Source organism: Osmerus eperlanus, chromosome 14 (genome assembly GCF_963692335.1).
Source record: "Osmerus eperlanus chromosome 14, fOsmEpe2.1, whole genome shotgun sequence".
NCBI lineage: Eukaryota > Metazoa > Chordata > Actinopteri > Osmeriformes > Osmeridae > Osmerus > Osmerus eperlanus.
Window position 1 is genome coordinate 3,952,298 of NC_085031.1, and position 18,998 is coordinate 3,971,295.

The following is an 18,998-nucleotide window of genomic DNA, read 5'->3' on the forward strand; positions in this document are numbered from 1 at the left end:
TTCATACAATTGTTTTGGGGGGGCATCTCACAAGTCATCGTGTTACGACTGTAAGGTGAAAATGCACAAAGTTAGGTTTGGTCATGCATATTCACTGTACAGTCAAAGACCACACAGCGTAGACATATTACTGCTTTTTGTTCCTCTTGTCTGTCCCATATAAACCATTGAGGTAGTACAAACACTTACAATGTGTCTTTTATTCGTCATGTTTCAGATGTAATGTACAATATTGACCACATGATGGCAATATAGCCTCATTTCAATGTATGAGATGGGAGATGTTTGTTGTGTTCTGTGCCTGTAGATGGCGTCACTCTCTCAGACTCACCTGCTACCTTGTGAACTAAGTCCAGTCATCCTGGAGCTGCCCAAGCCCCCTCCTCCGGCCTACATTTCACATATTTCTTCATTCATATAGCAGACATTGCAGGGGCAATGTGTGTGTTCCACGCCATGCTCAGTGGTGGCTTGCTGCAGGGTTAGGGTTTGCTTCAGTGGGACCAGGCTGTTTAACTACCATGATGCATGATTACTCTATGTCTGCAAACTAAAGACGTGCTCTGTTTATTTGCTCACTTTCAGAGTTAGTGGGTATGAGGCAGGAAGGGTGGGTCACTACATTTGGTCTCTGCCATTTCCTCTCTAAAGCTCTCTGGACAGAGGGCTACTGTGTAGTGTTATAGTATAGGTAGACGAACAGACGTGACGTTGAAAGTAGGTAGCCTGATCAAATACAATCTAACTAAAACTGTACTTCCAAATGCTACGAGACATGATTGATGAACTAAATATTTTACCTCTCCTCTGAAGGCTCATGTCAACCAGATATTTTACACACAAAAAACTTCGTATCTATACCAGTTCGTGGACACGTGACGATGTTATTGTCCCTCCGCGAGGGAGACCTCTGCTCTGCCACCGCTCAAGCGAGAGGCGGGGCTCGACAAGAGCAGAGCAGAAGCGGAGCGGCAGCCGTTACACATTTCAAGCTCAGTCTGCCTCTCATCACATCTAAGGACGGACGGAGCTGAAAACAAAAGGCATAGTGACTTGACAGCTATCTTATGGCGAATATGTGCGATCCAAAACCATCAGTCATTTAGAGGAAACGAACAGTGGAAAGTAAAACCATCAGTCATTTAGAGGAAACGAACAGTGGAAGGTATTGCAGTTTATTTTGTGTGCAGCACGTCACTTGCAGCTTTCACATCAGTGCGCGCGGACTACAGGTAACGTCAAACACTTGTTGCCATGCTTTGAGCATAGTTTAAAACAACCTTTTCTCCTTGTGTGTGATCCCGTAGGCCTTATGCTTGTTTTGAATCTCGTGTTGAATATTTTAATGTAGCCTATCCTAACGTCTCTTGATTTCATGAATAATACACCTGAATTATTGTTCTGCTCAAACACTCAAAAGCCTTGTATGAGCACTGAAAAAAGTTACAGGCGTTAACACTGTTTTCAGAAAGATAAATATCGAAGTATTGTTTAACAATTGTAACCTACTCTTATGATAGTGCTGGCTAGTGTTAGTGAATTTTCAATTGTTCAATAAATGTCATTTTTCCGTTGGTCCACGATAAGGATCAATGATTGAAACTAGTGAGGGTCGTTGATAAGCCAGTGTGCTTATTATCTGAGAGCTCACTCACTTCCTTGTATGAGACTTGATATCCTGTTGGTGGCCTAGTCCCAGAAGTTTAGTCCTTTTGGACAAAGAGGAAGGGTGGGCGTAACGAGGATAATTGGGTTCATCATAATCCCTTCAGGTGTGAAATGCACAGTGAGAATAATCCTATCTCATTCTCTCACGTATTGAAATGAATTGCTCGAGTATGCTTTTGGGTTAGCTACAAATTGATAAGCCGATATGAGAAACATATCCGCTTCTCAAAGATGAGCATGCAGTGCTTCATAGAGCACACTGTTTCCATACTATTCTTCGCATCCGAACATGCTTGGCACGTCTGAAGAGGCGTGTCTGTGTCTGTCGTTTAAGATTCACCTGCTGCTCAGGTATCTGGATTTGAAATGGTTTTGGTCTTTCCGAGAATGAGACGTCGCAGCACTGCTCATGGCAGCTCCTTTGGATGGTTGTCATTCCACCCAAGCATCACTTTCTCAGGAGCAGTAAATCAGCCTTCGACGCTAGGCTGAACATTTCAGCTGGGTGTTCCTGAGGATATCTGACAGGCACCGCACCCTTGTCCTTGAGATTTGCCTGAAAGAAAAGTACATCGCCACGTACATTGCCTCCTTGTGCCAGTTGTGTGGTTAGTGAAGCCTTTCCAGTTGTGGGTGACTGAAGTGAGTTAGGCCATGTGAGAGGAATAGGATTATTCACAGGTGACCTCCAAGGACCTCAAGAAAAGAGAACTTGGACACATTTCGAGGCTGAAAATATTTTGGGCACATGACCAAATGGGTAGATATGTCAGGGGTGATCTCCTCCTCTGGTTTTAATGGTGTTTTTTCCCCTTCTGTTTGTGTATGTTTAAGATGTGTGTGTGTGTGTGTGCATGTTTCTGTGCTTCAGCTTCTCTCATCGACCTGTGTCCTTGAGTCTTTGGCCAGTGGCCAAGTTCATTTTTTCTGACGTAGACACTGGAGAAGGTCAGGGGTCAGGTCTCTACACCTAAGTGACTCGACACATACTGGATGTCAAACCGACAGGAGCTTGTCACGTCATACCCTTTGATCTCTGGCTAGGCTCCACTTATGGAGCAGTGAAACCAGACTCATATTCTTCTTTGCTCCCTCCCTCACACACACCTTAGACTTGTGTTGACTGCCTTTTGAACATGCCAAACAGCTAGCTAGCTCGTTCGCTAGCTCAACCATTGAAAAGCTCCCAGGTCTATCAACTCGGATCACGTCCTTGTATTTCCTTAGAACCGTCACATTTTTGTTTTACCTTGTGTCTCAGAAACATGCTGAAGACATATCCTGCTCATCCTGGTCGACATAAACATTTTAGTTGTGGATGCAGGGGTCTAAACCCCTGGGACCTAACTGCTAATGGCTTCAGCCTATATTGGGGTTGTAATGTTGGGAGAGTGTAAAGGTTTGGACTTCAACCCTGCTCCTCATAGGAAAATAAACATGCAAATTTGGGAAGCACATCAGCAGATGCTGGATATAGTGTTGTTCCAGATCATTCCACACTAAAATATATACTCATGTCACACAAACAGTAGATTTATTGAACACACACACATTTGCAGTAAGAATAATCAAAACAGCTAAGTTAAGGAGGAGGGTAGCTCATGTTGTTTCCCTCGTTCTGGATTCTAGCCTATTGCAACCTAAATGATCAGATCAAATCGACAGGCCAGAGGTGCCAACCTGTCATGGTGACGGGAGTTTCTGAGTGTTGGCTTTCTCGCCGTCAGAGACTAGACTGAGACCTGCTATGTGGGGCTGTCCATGCAGTATTCACAGACCAGGGTGAGGTCACAGCCGATCAGGTGTGTGTGCACTTCGTGGCTCAGACACACACACACACACACACTCAAAGTAGTTTACAAGTCTTGATTTCTCAGATAACCATCAGCTTTCTCGAGTTTCTCATGGAAACTAAATGAATGCCAGAGAAGAATATTACAAGGATGATGGTCTTTCATGTTAAGACACTGTGTACCCAAATACTGTGGAGAGAAGAGAGGATTAGACGGGGTCACACATAGAGCCTTGTGATTCTGCCCGTTTTCCTCGACTATGAGAGTATAGCAGGTCAGATGTAATATCAGTGGCTTGGATGACCAATGTCAGAAGAGGACATCCCCGTGCTTGGTAGCGTTATTGCTGGGCAGGTTCACAGAGAAGTTACTCTGCAGAAAGTACTATTGTGTAATAACTTAGTATGTGGCTGTTGTTTTCTTCCCAGAATTCCATCAGATGCACAGAGGATGGAGCTGGACCGCAGAGAGGCGCCTCTGTATGTAAGTATGACCTCTCCCCATTCAGAAAAGTTGCCCTTGCTCTTGTGTGTGTGTGTGTCTCCCATCTTTCTTCCGTCTTTTACATCTCAACTTCATCTACATCTTTTCTCTCACTCCCTCTCTACCATCCCCCCCCCATTACTTTCTACAGCTTCTTGACTGGCTGTCCTTGTGTGTGTGTGTGTGGGAGGGAGGGGGGCTCAGGTGAAACTGTATCCTGCTGTGTGTTGTCCCCTGGGACCCTCTCCCCCCCACCACTCAGATCCCCCTCACCCTTCCACCGCCTGCACACCAGATGGCAAGGTGTGCTCCTGCCCAGCCAGAATCTGCCCTTATATGTAGGAGTGAGTGAGTGTGTGTGTGTGTGTTGAGGGCGGGGGGGGGGGGGGACTTCGGTAATAGGAGCTAGAAAGGGAGAGAGAGAGAGTGAGTTTACAGGAATGAAAGGTCCATTTATTGTTTATTGGCTCTGAGAATATAAGCCCGTACCAAATAAGTCATGTTTCTTCAGTGGGTCAATGCAAACTGTATGTTTCCTATTGTAGAGTGAATCAGAGTGTGGTAGTCTTTGGAGCATCATGTCAATTTCGTTCAAAATGTCTCTTTAAGTTTCTCTTTGACATTTTTATTTGATTCCTCTCACTCTTTTTAAGTGACTTTGTGTCTTGCTTTCTCTTTCTCTGCGTCTCTGTCTGTGTGAGTGGATACTGTATAGGTGTGTGTGTTCCATCTCATGGCTTGGAGCCTGGGTGGGCCGGCCACTGAATCTTTGCCAGATTTCTGCAGGCAGGAGAGAGTGTCTGTTTGTTTAGCTCTGTCATCGGTTCTGGAGGGGGTCCCGGAGACATTTACTCTCCGTTCTTTCAAGGTTGTTTCAGAATGTCCGGAGAGTGAGCCGACCGTAGGTGACTACACACCAGAGTCACGCACATGTGTTTAATGGGTCAGTTACGAAGTCATAGATTGAAGCCTTTACGGACGGTCCTAGCTCTCCCTCTTTGTTGAAGTCGTGTTTGGTTCCAACACTGTTTACCTTCAACCGACCTCTTGAGTCTGTGCCTGCAGCCACCATTTGGTCTAATTATGTTGGTATATTTATTGTCTTGCGCACACACCCACAGCTATACATGTTTAGATTGTGTTAACCTCTCGGAAAACCAGAGGTCATTAAGGTTTCAACCAATGGGGTTTCACATAGGGAATGAGGCACAGACCAAGTCAATAAATAACCTCTAATATTCATGTGCGATCAGTGAGATGTAACACCTCGTTTGGTTTCTGGCAGCCTTCTTGGTGTAGGCATGTGTGCCATGACAGACCTCTCTGAACATATACTTTACTGCTGACCTGGGAGGAAAGTACTGGTCCCCACCCTGCCACTCTGGGGTCACTACACAGCAACTCAGCACACTCCCTCGTCAATGAGGTCCAGGCCTCAATGCCAGGCTTTATGCATGTATGTTTGCATGCGCCGCGAAGTGGATGTGTGTGTGTGAGTAAGAGAGTGTTATTGTAACCGGCCTGTTAAAAGATTTAAGAAGGACCTGTGCAGAAACGGCACAGTCTGGCTCGCATCAGAAATGGCGGCGCAGAACAATTGACAAATGGTAGTATTGAGTGGTGGGTATCGGCAGCCAGCGCTCCGTGTGTAATTGGCTGTGTCTGAGGAGGTGGTTTGTGGTTTGAGCCGTGCGGGGGGAAAAAAAGAAATATGATTTATTGAGTTCTTTTGAATGAGCTCAAGTCTCTCTCTCTCTCTCTCTCTCTCTCTCTCTCTCTCTCTCTCTCTCTCTCTCTCTCTCTCTCTCTCTCTCTCTCTCTCTCTCTCTCTCTCTCTCTCTCTCTCTCTCTGCGTGAGTGTGAGTGTGTGTGTGTGTGTGTGTACGGGGTTATCAGGCTTTGTGCCACTCTTGTCTGGCTTTGAGAGATCACTCGCTAGAAGATTGTGTCCTTATGTTCTGCCGGGTTTGGAATGGTATTTTGGCTATAAGGAATCGTTTTGGTTTGTGTTTTGGGTGAGAAGAAAGGAATGTGAGCTGTCTGAAGCTGTTTGAAGACAATAAAAACATTCCTATTATACAGGTCAAGCTGCATATCAGTGCTATGATGTGCTTTAAGAGATGGCAGAAGTCTGACACATTGTCCCGGGGTATGCTTGAACGTTCGCTGCATTTTAAAGCATTTCTTTACAAACGTCCCACTGTCTCTGACTCCCGGTCCATCAGCACCGGATCTCCTCAGGGCTGCGTCCTTTCCCCTCTGCTCTTCTCCCTGTACACCAACAGCTGCACCTCCAGTCATCCGTCTGTCAAACTTCTGAAGTTTGCGGACGACACCACCCTCATTGGGCTCATCTCTGACGGGGATGAGTCTGACTATAGGTGGGAAGCTGACAACCTGGTGACCTGGTGTAGCCAGAACAACTTGGAGCTCAATGCTCTTAAGACAGTGAAGATGGTTGTGGACTTCAGGAAGAATACAGCCCCACTCACCCCCATCACCCTGTGTGACTCCCCAGTCAACACTGTGGAGTCCTTCCGCTTCCTGGGCACCATCCTCTCCCAGGACCTCAAGTGGGAACTGAACATCAGCTCCCTCACCAAAAAAGCACAACAGAGGATGTACTTCCTACGGCAGCTGAAGAAATTCAACCTGCCAAAGACAATGATGGTGCACTTCTACACAGCCATCATTGAGTCCATCCTCACCTCTTCCATCACCGTCTGGTACGCTGCTGCCACTGCCAAGGACAAGAGCAGACTGCAGCGTATCATCCGCACTGCTGAGAAGGTGATCGGCTGCAATCTGCCTACCCTTGAGGACCTGCACACCTCGAGGACCCTGAGGCGTGCGAGGAAGATTGTGGCCGACCCCTCCCACCCTGGTCACTCCCTGTTCCAGCTACTCCCCTCTGGCAGAAGGCTGCGGTCCATCAGGACCAAAACCTCACGCCATAAGAACAGTTTCTTTCCATCTGCTACTGGCCTCTTCAACAAGGCCAAGGACTCCCATTGACATTCATTCACTTATTTAACTATTATAAGTCCATCTAATGGAAATTCAGTATGCATAAGCCACTTTATCTCAGTATCCAATTGCACTATGTTGACCATTCACGCTGCTCATTATTCTTATTTTTATATATATTTTATTTTATATTTAAATTGTTGTATTCTTAGATTGTTTAGTTCTTAGAAATAGTTAAACTTTTGTACTTTTACTTCATTTAAGATCTGTATATGTTTAGTGTTTTGCACCTCCGTGCCACAGTAAATTCCGTGTTTGTATAACATACATGGCGAATAAACCGAATTCTGATTCTTGATGTGCTCCCTCTGTGGATAGGGAGATTCTCACATAGTGGTGCACAACTAGGTTTTTTCCAAAACAGAAAAAGCACATCTGTATTTACCTGTGGAATAAACATCATAGATGAACATATACATGATCCAAATGTGGGTTTGATTGAGCTGTAGCCGCCAGTCAAGAGGGCCAACAGATGCCAGTGTGGCACTGATAGAGATAGTGGGAACTGCTAAATGAGCTTGACAAGGCGCCTTTTATCTTGCCCGAGTGGGTTAATGATTAAAATCTTTTGTTGTCTGAGAACTAAGGTAATCGTATTTTCCGTGCTGGCTTTACCAAAGTTAAACGAGTAGTAAAACCACAGTGTGTCATTTCTTTATATCTACGAGATAAGCCTGAGAGAGTTAGGGAGCTGACGTGAGCAAACATGATCAAATGCTCATAGCCTATACTTTGGTCTCTGTGGGGATAACTTCAAATTACCAGTCCGGAGGCGTAAATGCGGTGTAAAGGTTGAACTTACACATACATTAAGCTTGTCTGTCAATTGAGGTCTCGCTTTAAGCTTATTATGTAACAGGAATCTATGCTGAGAGTCGGTGTTCTGTGATGTGAAAGAGGCATGGGTGCGATGCAGGTTTTAGTGACAGTCTTTCATAAATTTATTAATGTGCCATTAGTGCACTAAATTGAATACGAGGTATGTGACTCTGAAGAGACTGGGGCACACACACACACATTGACGCACACACACACACACATCCACACATGCACACACACAACCACCCTGAAGGCTCAGATGTACAATAATTCTGTTCCGGTACACTGAGCTTTTAGACAGGTATGTCTTCTTCTTCTATGTTTGTGACCTGTTTCACTTCGGGAATACTTGAAAGACATAAGGGGACCAATTTAGGTGACTCTCACAATGACCAACAAACGTTCAAGTGAGATGAAAGGAAAGTTGTTGTGTTCGCTTTCTATCAGTGCCTATAGACCCTGATCAGTGGTGGGCAAACTGTATCAAATCTGTCCACGTGATCTTTGATCAAAGCACATCTATAAAGCCATTAGCTTTTTTTATTAAGGACCATCAGTAGCAGTCATGTTATTATTTCTTAGAAGGATTATAGAGTTTGATTGAACTTCAAAGTGCACAAAGAAACCTGACCAGTAGTTCTAATGCATGATTTAATGAGCTCAAGTTGTGCTGAGAGAGAGAGAGAGAGAGAGAGAGAGAGAGAGAGTGTGAGAGTCAGAGTCAAAGGGAATAACAAAATATTGGACTGTATTAAGGTTAGGGATGGAGAGAGAGAGAGGGAGGGACAGAAGAACTGTTGGAATATTCAATATTCTTCTTTGTGTTTTGCCGTTCTCTTGGCTACACCACTCTTGTACCTAATTCATTGGACCTACTGTTGTTCAGCCTGTTGTTGTTGTTGCTGTAGATTTGGTTCCCATGACGTCATCTCCTGGTCCCTCAGGAGATCACACCAGATAGCCCAGACACACACACACACACTCTCTCTCTCTCTCTTTCTTTTTTGGTATAATTTGAAACAACATACTTTCAGATTTATATGAGCTAAACACAACAGCTATATGCTGTAGGGTATGAGAAAGAGATAAGCATGAAGTCAGTCCATTGTGACTCAGAATGGAAGACCATGTTCCATAATGAGCACATCAGGGAATAGCTCTTCAACCCTAACACCTTTCCCAGGGAAGTTCACCGCAAAGTGAATTATTCAAATGTCACTCGATCCAACTGCGTCACCGTGTGACAGTCGCAGAGTCACAAAGTCAAATAATAAGGCGAAGGGAGCCCTGGAGCAAGACCCATGAATCAGCCAGACATGTGACCTTCTCACTCCAAAACACAAACAAGCATGCCTTACCACAACCATCCCCCCATTTACTGTTTTTTTCAATAATAATTTTTCTTTCTCTAAAGGGGGGTTTTCCTTCTCTCGCACTTAGCTCCTCTTTTTCTCACGTGTTTGTTATGCCTCCTGGTAAAAGACTCATTGACATGTTAACACTACCACCTTTTTCATCTCTTCCTGTTCTTGTACAGTAGGATGCGGTACTCTGCTGTTGTATTGCCTCCCGGTTCTTTCCCTGCTCCCTCAGGATTGGTGATTAGTCGTGTGGCAAAAGCGAGGCCCACTGGAGGCCTGTAGCACTTCTAATGATGTTGTTTGGGGGTCACTCACCCCATTAAATCATTGCCACTTGTCACTCATAGCAGGAACAGTGAGGTTGACTGTGATGTCCCATCCCTCCATCCTCCTCCATGTCTCCATTTTCCAAGTCCTTCATTCGTCCCTGGTTCCATCGCCGTCCCTTCGCCATTTCGCTACTCCTTTCCTCCATCCTTCCGTCAAGCCATCCCTCTCACCCACTTCCTTGTCTTCGCCCTCGACCCAATCCTTATCTCCTCCCCGCCATCCCTCCCTCCCTCCCTTCATCTGTCTCTCCTCACCTTTTCAAGCACTGTCCGATTGGCCGCCTTTCATGCACGGATCAGGTCGCTGCTGTGATCTGTATCCCACCCTTCTCGTCTTTAGAGGCCTCCAGCCACGCTAATTGTGTGTGGGGGGGGGGAAACCAAATCCCTCACGTGAAGGAGGGAGGAAGGGAGGGAGGGAAAGAGGATGGAGGAGTGATCAAGAGACGGGTGAGGAAGACACAGGGGGGGAAGGGGAGAGAGAAAGTGAAAAGTTGTTGGGGAAAAAAAAAAGAAGAACCGGTGTAAGGATTAAGAGGAGGATCATTTGAAGGGGGGGGGGGGGGGGGACCGAGTTCTAAGGAAAGAGAGGGGTCAAAAGGGAGGGGAACAGGATTAAGGCTGAGGCGAGAGAGGTACGAGTAAAGAAAAGCCGATCCCTGAGTGTCGGCTGAAGAGATGAACGGATGGTGCCGGAAAAATGGGGACTGAGAAAGGTGTAGTGGGGCATTCCCACAGTGGAGGACCTTGGGGTGGTAGTGTGGGGCTCTATTTCTTTTACTCCCCCCCCCCCTCCCCTCCTCTCTCCACCATTAAGTCTGAAGGGCCCCTTACAATCCAGGAAGCACATGAAGGGATGTAGAAAGACTGGAAATAGTAAAAGGCCTTTTAAAGGGGGTGGCTTTCAGACACACCTTATTCCCTCAAGCAGGAAAGTGTTCTGTTTCTTTTTTACATGTAGCTACTTTGTTCTGGTGTTGTGTGGAGAGACTGGAGCTTCTCAATGGCGGCCTTGATGAGGTGACTGAGGTATGCGTTGGGTTGGTTGTATGGATGGCTTGGTTGACCTCCTTGAAACCTCTCCCTGCATAGTAGTTGACTAAGCCTGTATGATACTAAGGTTATTTATCTTGTTGTCTTTCTTTCTTTCTCGCTCTCTCGCTCTTTCTTTTTCTCTTTCTCTCTCTCTTCAGGGCCAGGTGGAGGCCCGTGTTACATTGCAGGTTCTGGACGCAGAAGAACAGGCAGAGTTCTATGTGGTTCTAGAAGGTTCCAGACTCACCCATGTGACCGTGGCCAAGAGAACAGAGGACGGAGCCTCCCTAAGCTTCATGGTTCCAGGTGAGTCCCTCGGGCTCGGTCGCCTTGGATAAGGAATCGTTTCAGGGGGAGTGTTGACCAAAGTCATTGACTAAGAACGCTGACTAAGGTCTTTGACCTTCGCTTTTCCTTTCTTTTGCTTTCCTATGAATTCAAGGTTTATTTGAAAACGAAATAACAGTGCAAATCAGGCATGACTGACAGGTCTGTTCTTCTAAAGGTCACGACCTCCCAGAGGCTGTCTCTGTGTCCTCGTACCGCCACACCAGAGGGTTGGCCAAACCATGTGAAGGCAGAGCTTCTCTGAAATACATCCATGATACGGTGCAGGAAGTGGTGGAGTACCTGGTAACCAATAGCGACCATCTTAATCACCAAAGCTACCTGGAGGTCCTGCGGATTATCTCACAAGAGGGTGGAGCCAAGGACAGGACTGGGGGCCCAGGGGGGGAACCTTGTCCTGGGCAGGGGTACCAGGAGGATGGGCCTGTGGTGGATGGATGTAGCCCAGAGCATGAAGTTGCGCTCAGGGAGATGGATGAGAGGATTACCCTGGCCATGGCTAACATGGATCATCCTCCAGTGTGGAGCAGCATGCGGAGCCAGCCAAGAGAAGGTAACCATCTAACTTCCCCATCCCATAATACAACAGCTCTAAGTCACAAAATCAGTTCGGGCAAGAGGTCGACACTCAATATTCATGCTTAATCGGATCGGGATGTGATTCCATTTTAATTTGTTTTGAGGGAGGCTAAAGATGTGCGTTGTGGACTGAATCTGAATCTCTGAATCTGAATCTCTGAATCGGAATATCTGAATCTGGAGTCGCTCCAGGTTCACCAGGCTCCTCTGATTCCTTTTGACACTTCAAAAAACGAAATCTTCCACTCAGCTCTATCAGTCATATAGATTATAATTAGTAGTGGACAAGAGAGATAGTCTGAAAGGCTTTATCCCAGATTAGATAGAGAAATATAATGAAAATTGTAATATTCAGTAGAATGTTGGCTATGCATGGCAGACAAGTTGAAACTTGGTTTTGTGTGTCCCAGTATTGTCATATCTTTAGTTAGGGGTAGTGTCCTGAAATCTAGCTACATGTTTGTATCACCCGACGCGTGTGTCCAGTCGAGCGAGGGGTGATCGTAAAAGGAGCAGGTGTTACAAAAGGTGTATGTATGTGTGCATGTGTGTCAGAGGAGTGGAAATTACAGCCATTAGTGATGGACAGGAAGATGAGCTCAGTCCCACAGCTCAGACTCTGAGTGGTGTTTTCTGGTCCCATCTGTCTCACTTGGTTTCATCTCGTCCTGAACACACACATATAAACTTACTGGAACACTTACTCACTGTACCGCCACCTACACATACCAGCTACCACGGTTGGTGTTTGTTTTCCAGTGAAAATACTTTTTTCTCCATTGTTGCTTAGGGTTACAAAGGGGTTGAAAATTCTCAGATTTTTTGTTGTTGTTTGTTTTGGAGAGATTTTGTGCCACTTTTATTTCAGTTATTGTACAAGCTTAATATTGAATACATTTGTAACATTGCAACAGTAAACTTTTATTTAGAACTTTTACACACAAAAAGGTCATTTGAGTGCTAACAGACTAGTGAAAGTAGCCCCATCTAATGGGAATTCTGTAGAAACTCACTATTGAAGGATTGATTTTATGACTGAGGTGAATATATTTGTTGATAATATTTATACCTAGCATAATATATCTAGTTTCTTCCTTGGTAGCTTGCTAGTATTGCTAGTCTTCTTCAACATTACAGCAAGTGTATTGCTGTTATACAAGAATATTATCTTGAATTAGTATGTTAGTTGTGGAGTGTTCATAATGTAAACTTGTTTAATTGCAAACAACCTGTTTAATGAAACCATTATTAATTATTTATGTCTGCATCTCTTCTATGTTCCCATGAATTCCCTCCAAAACTCAGAAATGGCCCCTCAAAAAATCCCACAAAATTTGCAAATAGTGGCTATGAAAGAGGTTGTTACTGTGGTGGTTACTTGTTGTGATCACAGTGGTGATTGCATTGGTGATAATAGTCAGCAAGAAATTGCTGACAACCAACAAACCAGGACCACAGCACAATGCCACCTCCCTGCCAAACAGAACAAGCTGGCAGAAGGCCGGATGAGGCTGGTACTCCAGCCATACAATTGCAAGCACAGAAAGTACATCACGCAGTTTTGGAAAACACTTTCTGTTCAACAGGGATTGCTTTGCCTTCTGAGGCTAGCAGCCACATGGAGAGGAGGGGCACAGGTGGGGAGAGTTTCTTCTAGCGACGGCAGCCGTCAAGTGAACCCCAAGCTTCTTACGTAAGCGGCAGGACCAATTGTGTGAGCTAAATCACGACAATAAATTCTCACTGTAGAGGTGTCCTATTGTCTGTGTGCCTGGGTGTCACCTCCCATTAGTGACCAGAGGACAGCCAGCTCAGCTTTCTTAACTCCGCTGCCTCCCCTGTTGAGATACTGGACATGTTCACTGACACAAACCGAGATGAAAACGATCGGGTCGACACTCGGTTTATCTAATGTTGCGGGACGTTTTGTCAGCGAAAATTCCTCCCTGCTGAACTCTGACACAGTTAAGATTGTGTTCTCATCCACGTTGTGATTCGAACTGGGTCACAATTACGAGTGGCATTGTGGGGCTGACAGAGCCTTTCAACGCAAGTATGCCTCGATCACAAAGTGGAGAGAGGGAGGGAGGTAACAGAGACATGTGACCAAGAAGTAAGGATACAGAAAAGAAAGAGATGAAGGGACCAGAGTGAATAAGACAATTAGAGAGGGAGAGAGGGAGAGAGAGAGGGAGAGAGGGAGAGAGAGAGAAAGAGAGAGAGGGAGAGAGAGAGCATTTCTCCAACAGGAATTGAGAGAGATCCTGGATTACCATGGTAACGCTATCCCTTTTTCTCAGTCCTTCGGGGAGTAATTGATGGAAAGGCCAACATGTCCTGCTCTGGTGTTGGAGTCACCCAGTGTGTGCTTCTTAACCCAGGCCCGGCCACGTGGACGCTGGATGCTGGTGAAGCCACCTGCCCCCTCTTTAACACATGGACCAAACTCGCTCAACCTGTTCTCATTAGTGTGTGTGTGTGTTTGTGTGTCATAGTCTACGTTAGCAAGAGGAGAACACTCCCCGCATAAACACCAGCTATGAGAAAGCTGTGTGTATCTTTGGTATTTATCAGGTATTCATGTTCTCCTTCTACGGTATTGTTCATATGGCCGAAGGGCCACATATACGGTACATCCATAGTGTGCTGCATATCATTAATAATAGTTGGTGTGTTATTAGTATAGATTTGTTTTAACATGTACAGTTAGATACACACCAGACAGTGCCAAGACTGTAAACTTATATCTATGGAGAGGATGTTTAACATGGAAAGTAAATAGCAGTGTGTGTGGTGTGATTAGTCAACGGTAGAGCGAGTCAATATGATTTAAGTTTGAAACAATCAAAGTAAGGAGCCTCTCATCTGGGGGACTTCTATCTAAATGTTAAATGATGCTGTTGTTTTAGGCTAAATATTTTACTCTCGCCATTTTCTCTCTTTCTCTCGCTCTCTCTCCATTCTTTTTTCCTCTCTCTCTTTTTCTCTTTTTTCTACTACCTGTCTAGCTGACCTCCAGGCCAGAGAGACCCTTCTCCATCTTTCCGTCCGACTCGGGCTACTCCATCTCTCCCGCTTCCTTATTCGACAGCCCAGGGGTCAGAGGGCACTGACCTTGCCCAATCGGGAGGGGGACACACCCCTTCAGCTGGCCCAGAAAAGGGAAGACCACGCCCTTTTCCGTGCGCTCGCCACGTGAGTCTAACCCATACAGAACACAAACCCGTACAGAAGGCGATATAGCCATTAGGCTACAGAGATTGAAAGAGTGTTTCTGACCAACCAAGATCATCATTCGAGAAGCTAGACTAGCTAAAACTTCCTTGTGTCCTGACTAACCAGAATACATCTCTAGCATTCTGTGTAGGAGTGTGGATCTAGTACCAAGTGCTGAGGCGTTATGTTTGTTCCCGCTTCAGCAGTGAACAGAGGAACCAAACCAACCCCCCCCCCCCCCCCCTTTTCTTTGTTTCCCCCGGTCCGGCAGCCCCCCTATCTCCACGGCGGCCCCTCCCGTTGGGGTGTGCTGTGTGTGGTCCGACAGCTCCCGGGCCTTGCTGTTCTGTCCCAGGTCGGACTCCCTGACCCTCACGGCCCAGCGGGCCGTGGCGGGCAGCGCTCCGGACGGTGTGGAGTTCCTCAGGGACAGGTTGACGGAGCAGGACATCACCAGACAGGTGATCAGGGGTCTGTCTGATGGGTGATGTCAGTGGGCTTGTAGAATGTCAACAGGTTGGCTGACTCGTGGTACTTGACACCCCCCGTATGGGAATCCTTGGTTGATGCAATAATTCATCAGAAGACGTATCTTAAGCTAAACGTATTCGTGGGAGTCATTTATTATTCCGTTGTGAACAGGCTTGTCTCTAAACATGTTCATGCATGAGGAACATGCATTGTAAAAGTCAATTTGAGTTAATTACAGGTTGTTGTGTTTGTACACTCTCCCCGCTTTAAACATGATCAGAGGGAATGCGAAAATGATGACATTTTTATGATCCGTGCGGAAGATATGTTACATAATGTTGTAACTTGAGTTGCAACCAATGACAGTTTTGTTAGAACTCTGGGAGAGCTTTAAAGTTGCTGCCTGAAAAACATTTGTATAAGAAGAGAGGGGTTTATGTTATACTTTTAATACCTCTAATGTGTAATATTCCTATTCACAAGACTCGCTGCTGTTTCTGGATTTAATCCATTTCATAATGTCATTTAAAAAAGGATATGAGAAAGTTGAACCAAAAGGGAATTTTCAAATGAGTCAATAATGAGTCAACGACATCATCAGTCAAACGAATCCTTGTTGGTTTCAATAATGGTCACTGTATTGTCCCTCCGTGTTTCAGATCACAGAGCTCAGAGGTGAGGCTCAGCTGAACCACAGAGACAGAGAGGAACTCCTCCACAGCACAATGAGAGACAAAGACAAGAACAGTAATACAGGTGAGGTGGCCTCTCAAACCGTGCAGTCACATCACGTGCCGTAGTTTGGGGAATTGAAACTTTTTGAGTTCAGAATTTAGATAAAAAAAATTCTGAATTGAAATCCATTTCGAGTTTAAAAGGAAGAGTTCTTAATGAGCCATTTCAAACAGGAAGTTGGAGAAGCCACTGGAGGTGGTCATAGTGTTCCATACAGGTCCACCTTGGTCCACAAATAGCTTTGTGCACCAGCCAGGATCCTAATGAGGATCTAGTTACCTCAGGCACACAAAGGGTGGCTCACTGCTGTTTACCCACGATGCACTGGCCTGAGAAGATCTGTCCCTCTCTTAGGCCACACCATGCCCAGCACACGTCTTTCACGTGTGTGTGTGTGTGTGTGCTCCATATGAACCAGACAGAGCACACAAGCTGTACGCGTACAAGAGAGTAGGTGTGTGGCCAAAAACGGAACAAAAAAGAAAAGAAAAAGCATTAAGAGTGTGTGTCAGACACTCAGAGCACCCACACTCAGTCGGGCTTCTCCGAACCAGCCAAGATGAAGACAGCCTGTGATGTTAAGAGTGTGTGGAATGTGTGTCCATAGTCTGCATGGGAAAACTGCTGTCTCGTGGGCCTCCCTCAGTCAACACGAGTGTATGGACCAGATCCTGTATGACCTAATATGACTGGGATTATAGGTCCTCACACGCACACACACACACACACACACACACACACACACTCACACTCCAGACTTTTCGAGGTGTCTGAAACACTGTGGGTCTGTGAATACACTGAGGCCTCTGTGCTGCCCATATTTATCTGTATTCCTCTCTCTCTCTCTCCCTCTCTCTGTCTCTGTCTCTCTCCCTCTCTCTGTCTCCCTATGTTTCTTTAACTAGCTCACTTTCTAACTCTGTATGTCTCGTCTTGTGTCATGTTTGCCTACATGGATGGTTGTGTATGTGGTGGTGTGTTTGTGTTTATCCAGTGATTGTACCTCTGTGTGGGAGCTTTGCCATTAACAAGCAAGCATCCCTCCCAGGAGAAATGGAGTGTGTCCCAAACTATCAGTCTCCCTCACAAAGAGCTCTGTGTGTTTGTGTACCTCCACAGTACACACATGCACACACACACGCACGCACGCACACTCGCCACAACGCCGCTCTAACACACCAGATATACCGCTCGGTTTTCAGTCCGAACCAATCCTGGTTTTGGTTACCATAGCGACGACGGGCTTGATATCGACACGTAAACAGGGGAGACAGGATGCGTACATTGCTATTGATCTTGTCCCCCCGTCCTGGCTGGACTGAGCATGCTATATCTGTTCGACAACAAATCAATCCCCCCCCCCCCCCCCCCATGTGATGCCCTACTGCTTTGGTGGTGGGCTCACTGATAGCTCAGTGGCTGTCAGGCGTGTTGTGGCACTGTCAACCCGTGGCTGTCGTCTTCGAGCTCACAGTGTCTCTGCTTTCAGATGTGCCTGGGAAGCTCCAGGTGGACCAACTCGTTGTGGACAATGTGAGTACACAATCCCAGGAGCACCCTGGGATTGATGTGGCGGTCCTGCCTTTGTGTCTGTGTGTATACGTTGAAGTTTGTGCTGTTGGGTGTGTGTGTGTGTGTGTATGTGTGTGTGTGTGTACAGACAGAGAGGGCAAGAGAGAAAGAGATGGTGTGTACCTGGGTGTGTTGTCCACCTGCTGACTCGCATCTGTGCCATGTGATTTCTGTTGTGGCCAATCAGGTTTTTGAAGAAGAGCTTGTTCTCTCATTGGATGATGATGAGGAGTTTCAGCCATCAATAACGAGTGAGTATCTCTCTCTCTCTTTATTTCTTTCTCTCTTCCTCTCCTGCTCTGTAATGTATGTGTCATGCTGAAGACCTGTGGAAGTGTACGTGGTTCAGGTAGAGACAATGTCTACCACAGTTGCATGTTTTATTCGGGCTGCCCCCTGCTGTTCACAGCATGAACTGCAACTCGGATGTGCCTGTCGTCTGCCAGCTTCTTGCTGATTCGCCCCGCATAACCCTCGTCTAAGTTTTGAAATGCTCAGCATTAACTGCTGTCAACCGAGAGGGCTTTCCGGAACACACCTTCATTTCAACTGCCCAATTGTGTTGTGACCGTGTTGAACCGCGTCTCTTTGAGGCTAATGGAGGTTTTGTCCTCCCAGGACCTCTTTTCAGAGGGGGGCTTGTTTGTGTCGCCGCCCCTCCCAACCCCAAAACCTCACAATGACTCAGACTGTGAACGGCAGGAATCTGCTCTGTCACTGGGACAAAGGCAGGAATGGGGACAGGCTGGTCTCGACCAGGAGATGCCCCCTCGCCCCCTATGCACCCCCTTTTCCCTGCTGTACTATAACCCCCCCTCCCCCCCCCTCCCGGTTTGTGGGTTGGACAGTGGCCTTCTGTGATTGAAGTGAAGGAAGGAATGTTAACAAGCTCAAATGTCATAGGCTTAAAGCTGACATTTAGGAGGAACCACACGCTGTAACCTGGTGAATTGCTACTGACACGAGCACACACACGCACACACATTCGTTTACTAGTAGAGTAAAAGAATATGTGAGGGGGAGAATGCAGGGAGGTTTAGGGGGGTTGCTGTGGTTACAGGAGATGCTAATTTCCTGTGCGTTGTCAGGGGAGAACCCTATGAATGGAGAGTTTGTTGTAAACTCAGCAACTACAGTCTGGTACTGCTGACAGACAGATGACTGTAAACCTGCTAGGTTTACACACAACACACACACACACAGGGACCGACAGAACAGACTGCATTAGGCTTGTTAGGGGATAAGATGGCCAAGGCAGAGATCCCTTGTGATGTGCTGAGTAGAGTGAGTATTCCAGTATCACCTTAGCTGTGTTAGCTGTGCTAGCAACAGAGAACAGGAAATGCCTGAGTGATGCCCAGGATTTCCCCTACATTAGGCCGGGGCGTGGCCCAGCTAGGCTAGGCTAGCCCAGACATCAAAGACAGACTAAGAAAGCTCACCAAAACAAACTTCCAACCAGCAGGGACTGGCTCCTGGAGATTATCCCGAAGGCAACCCTGTTAATGTCACTGCATGGGAAATACTGGTGTTTATATCATCAGAACACCAGAACCCTCTGC

At 46.3% G+C, this 18,998-nt stretch overlaps 1 protein-coding gene across 1 annotated transcript in view; it reads left to right on the plus strand.

The window, feature by feature from the left end:
* The first annotated feature begins 911 nt into the window (after window positions 1–911).
* Window positions 912–18,998, plus strand: part of arhgef28a (Rho guanine nucleotide exchange factor (GEF) 28a) — a 41,380-nt gene continuing 23,293 nt past the window's right edge. Inside the window, 10 exon segments of the mRNA XM_062478151.1 lie at window positions 912–1,125; window positions 1,166–1,232; window positions 3,890–3,944; window positions 10,674–10,821; window positions 11,021–11,416; window positions 14,451–14,637; window positions 14,930–15,119; window positions 15,789–15,885; window positions 17,354–17,397; window positions 17,624–17,687. Of these exon segments, the coding sequence (XP_062334135.1) occupies window positions 3,912–3,944; window positions 10,674–10,821; window positions 11,021–11,416; window positions 14,451–14,637; window positions 14,930–15,119; window positions 15,789–15,885; window positions 17,354–17,397; window positions 17,624–17,687 (1,159 nt within the window). The 5' untranslated portion in view covers window positions 912–1,125; window positions 1,166–1,232; window positions 3,890–3,911.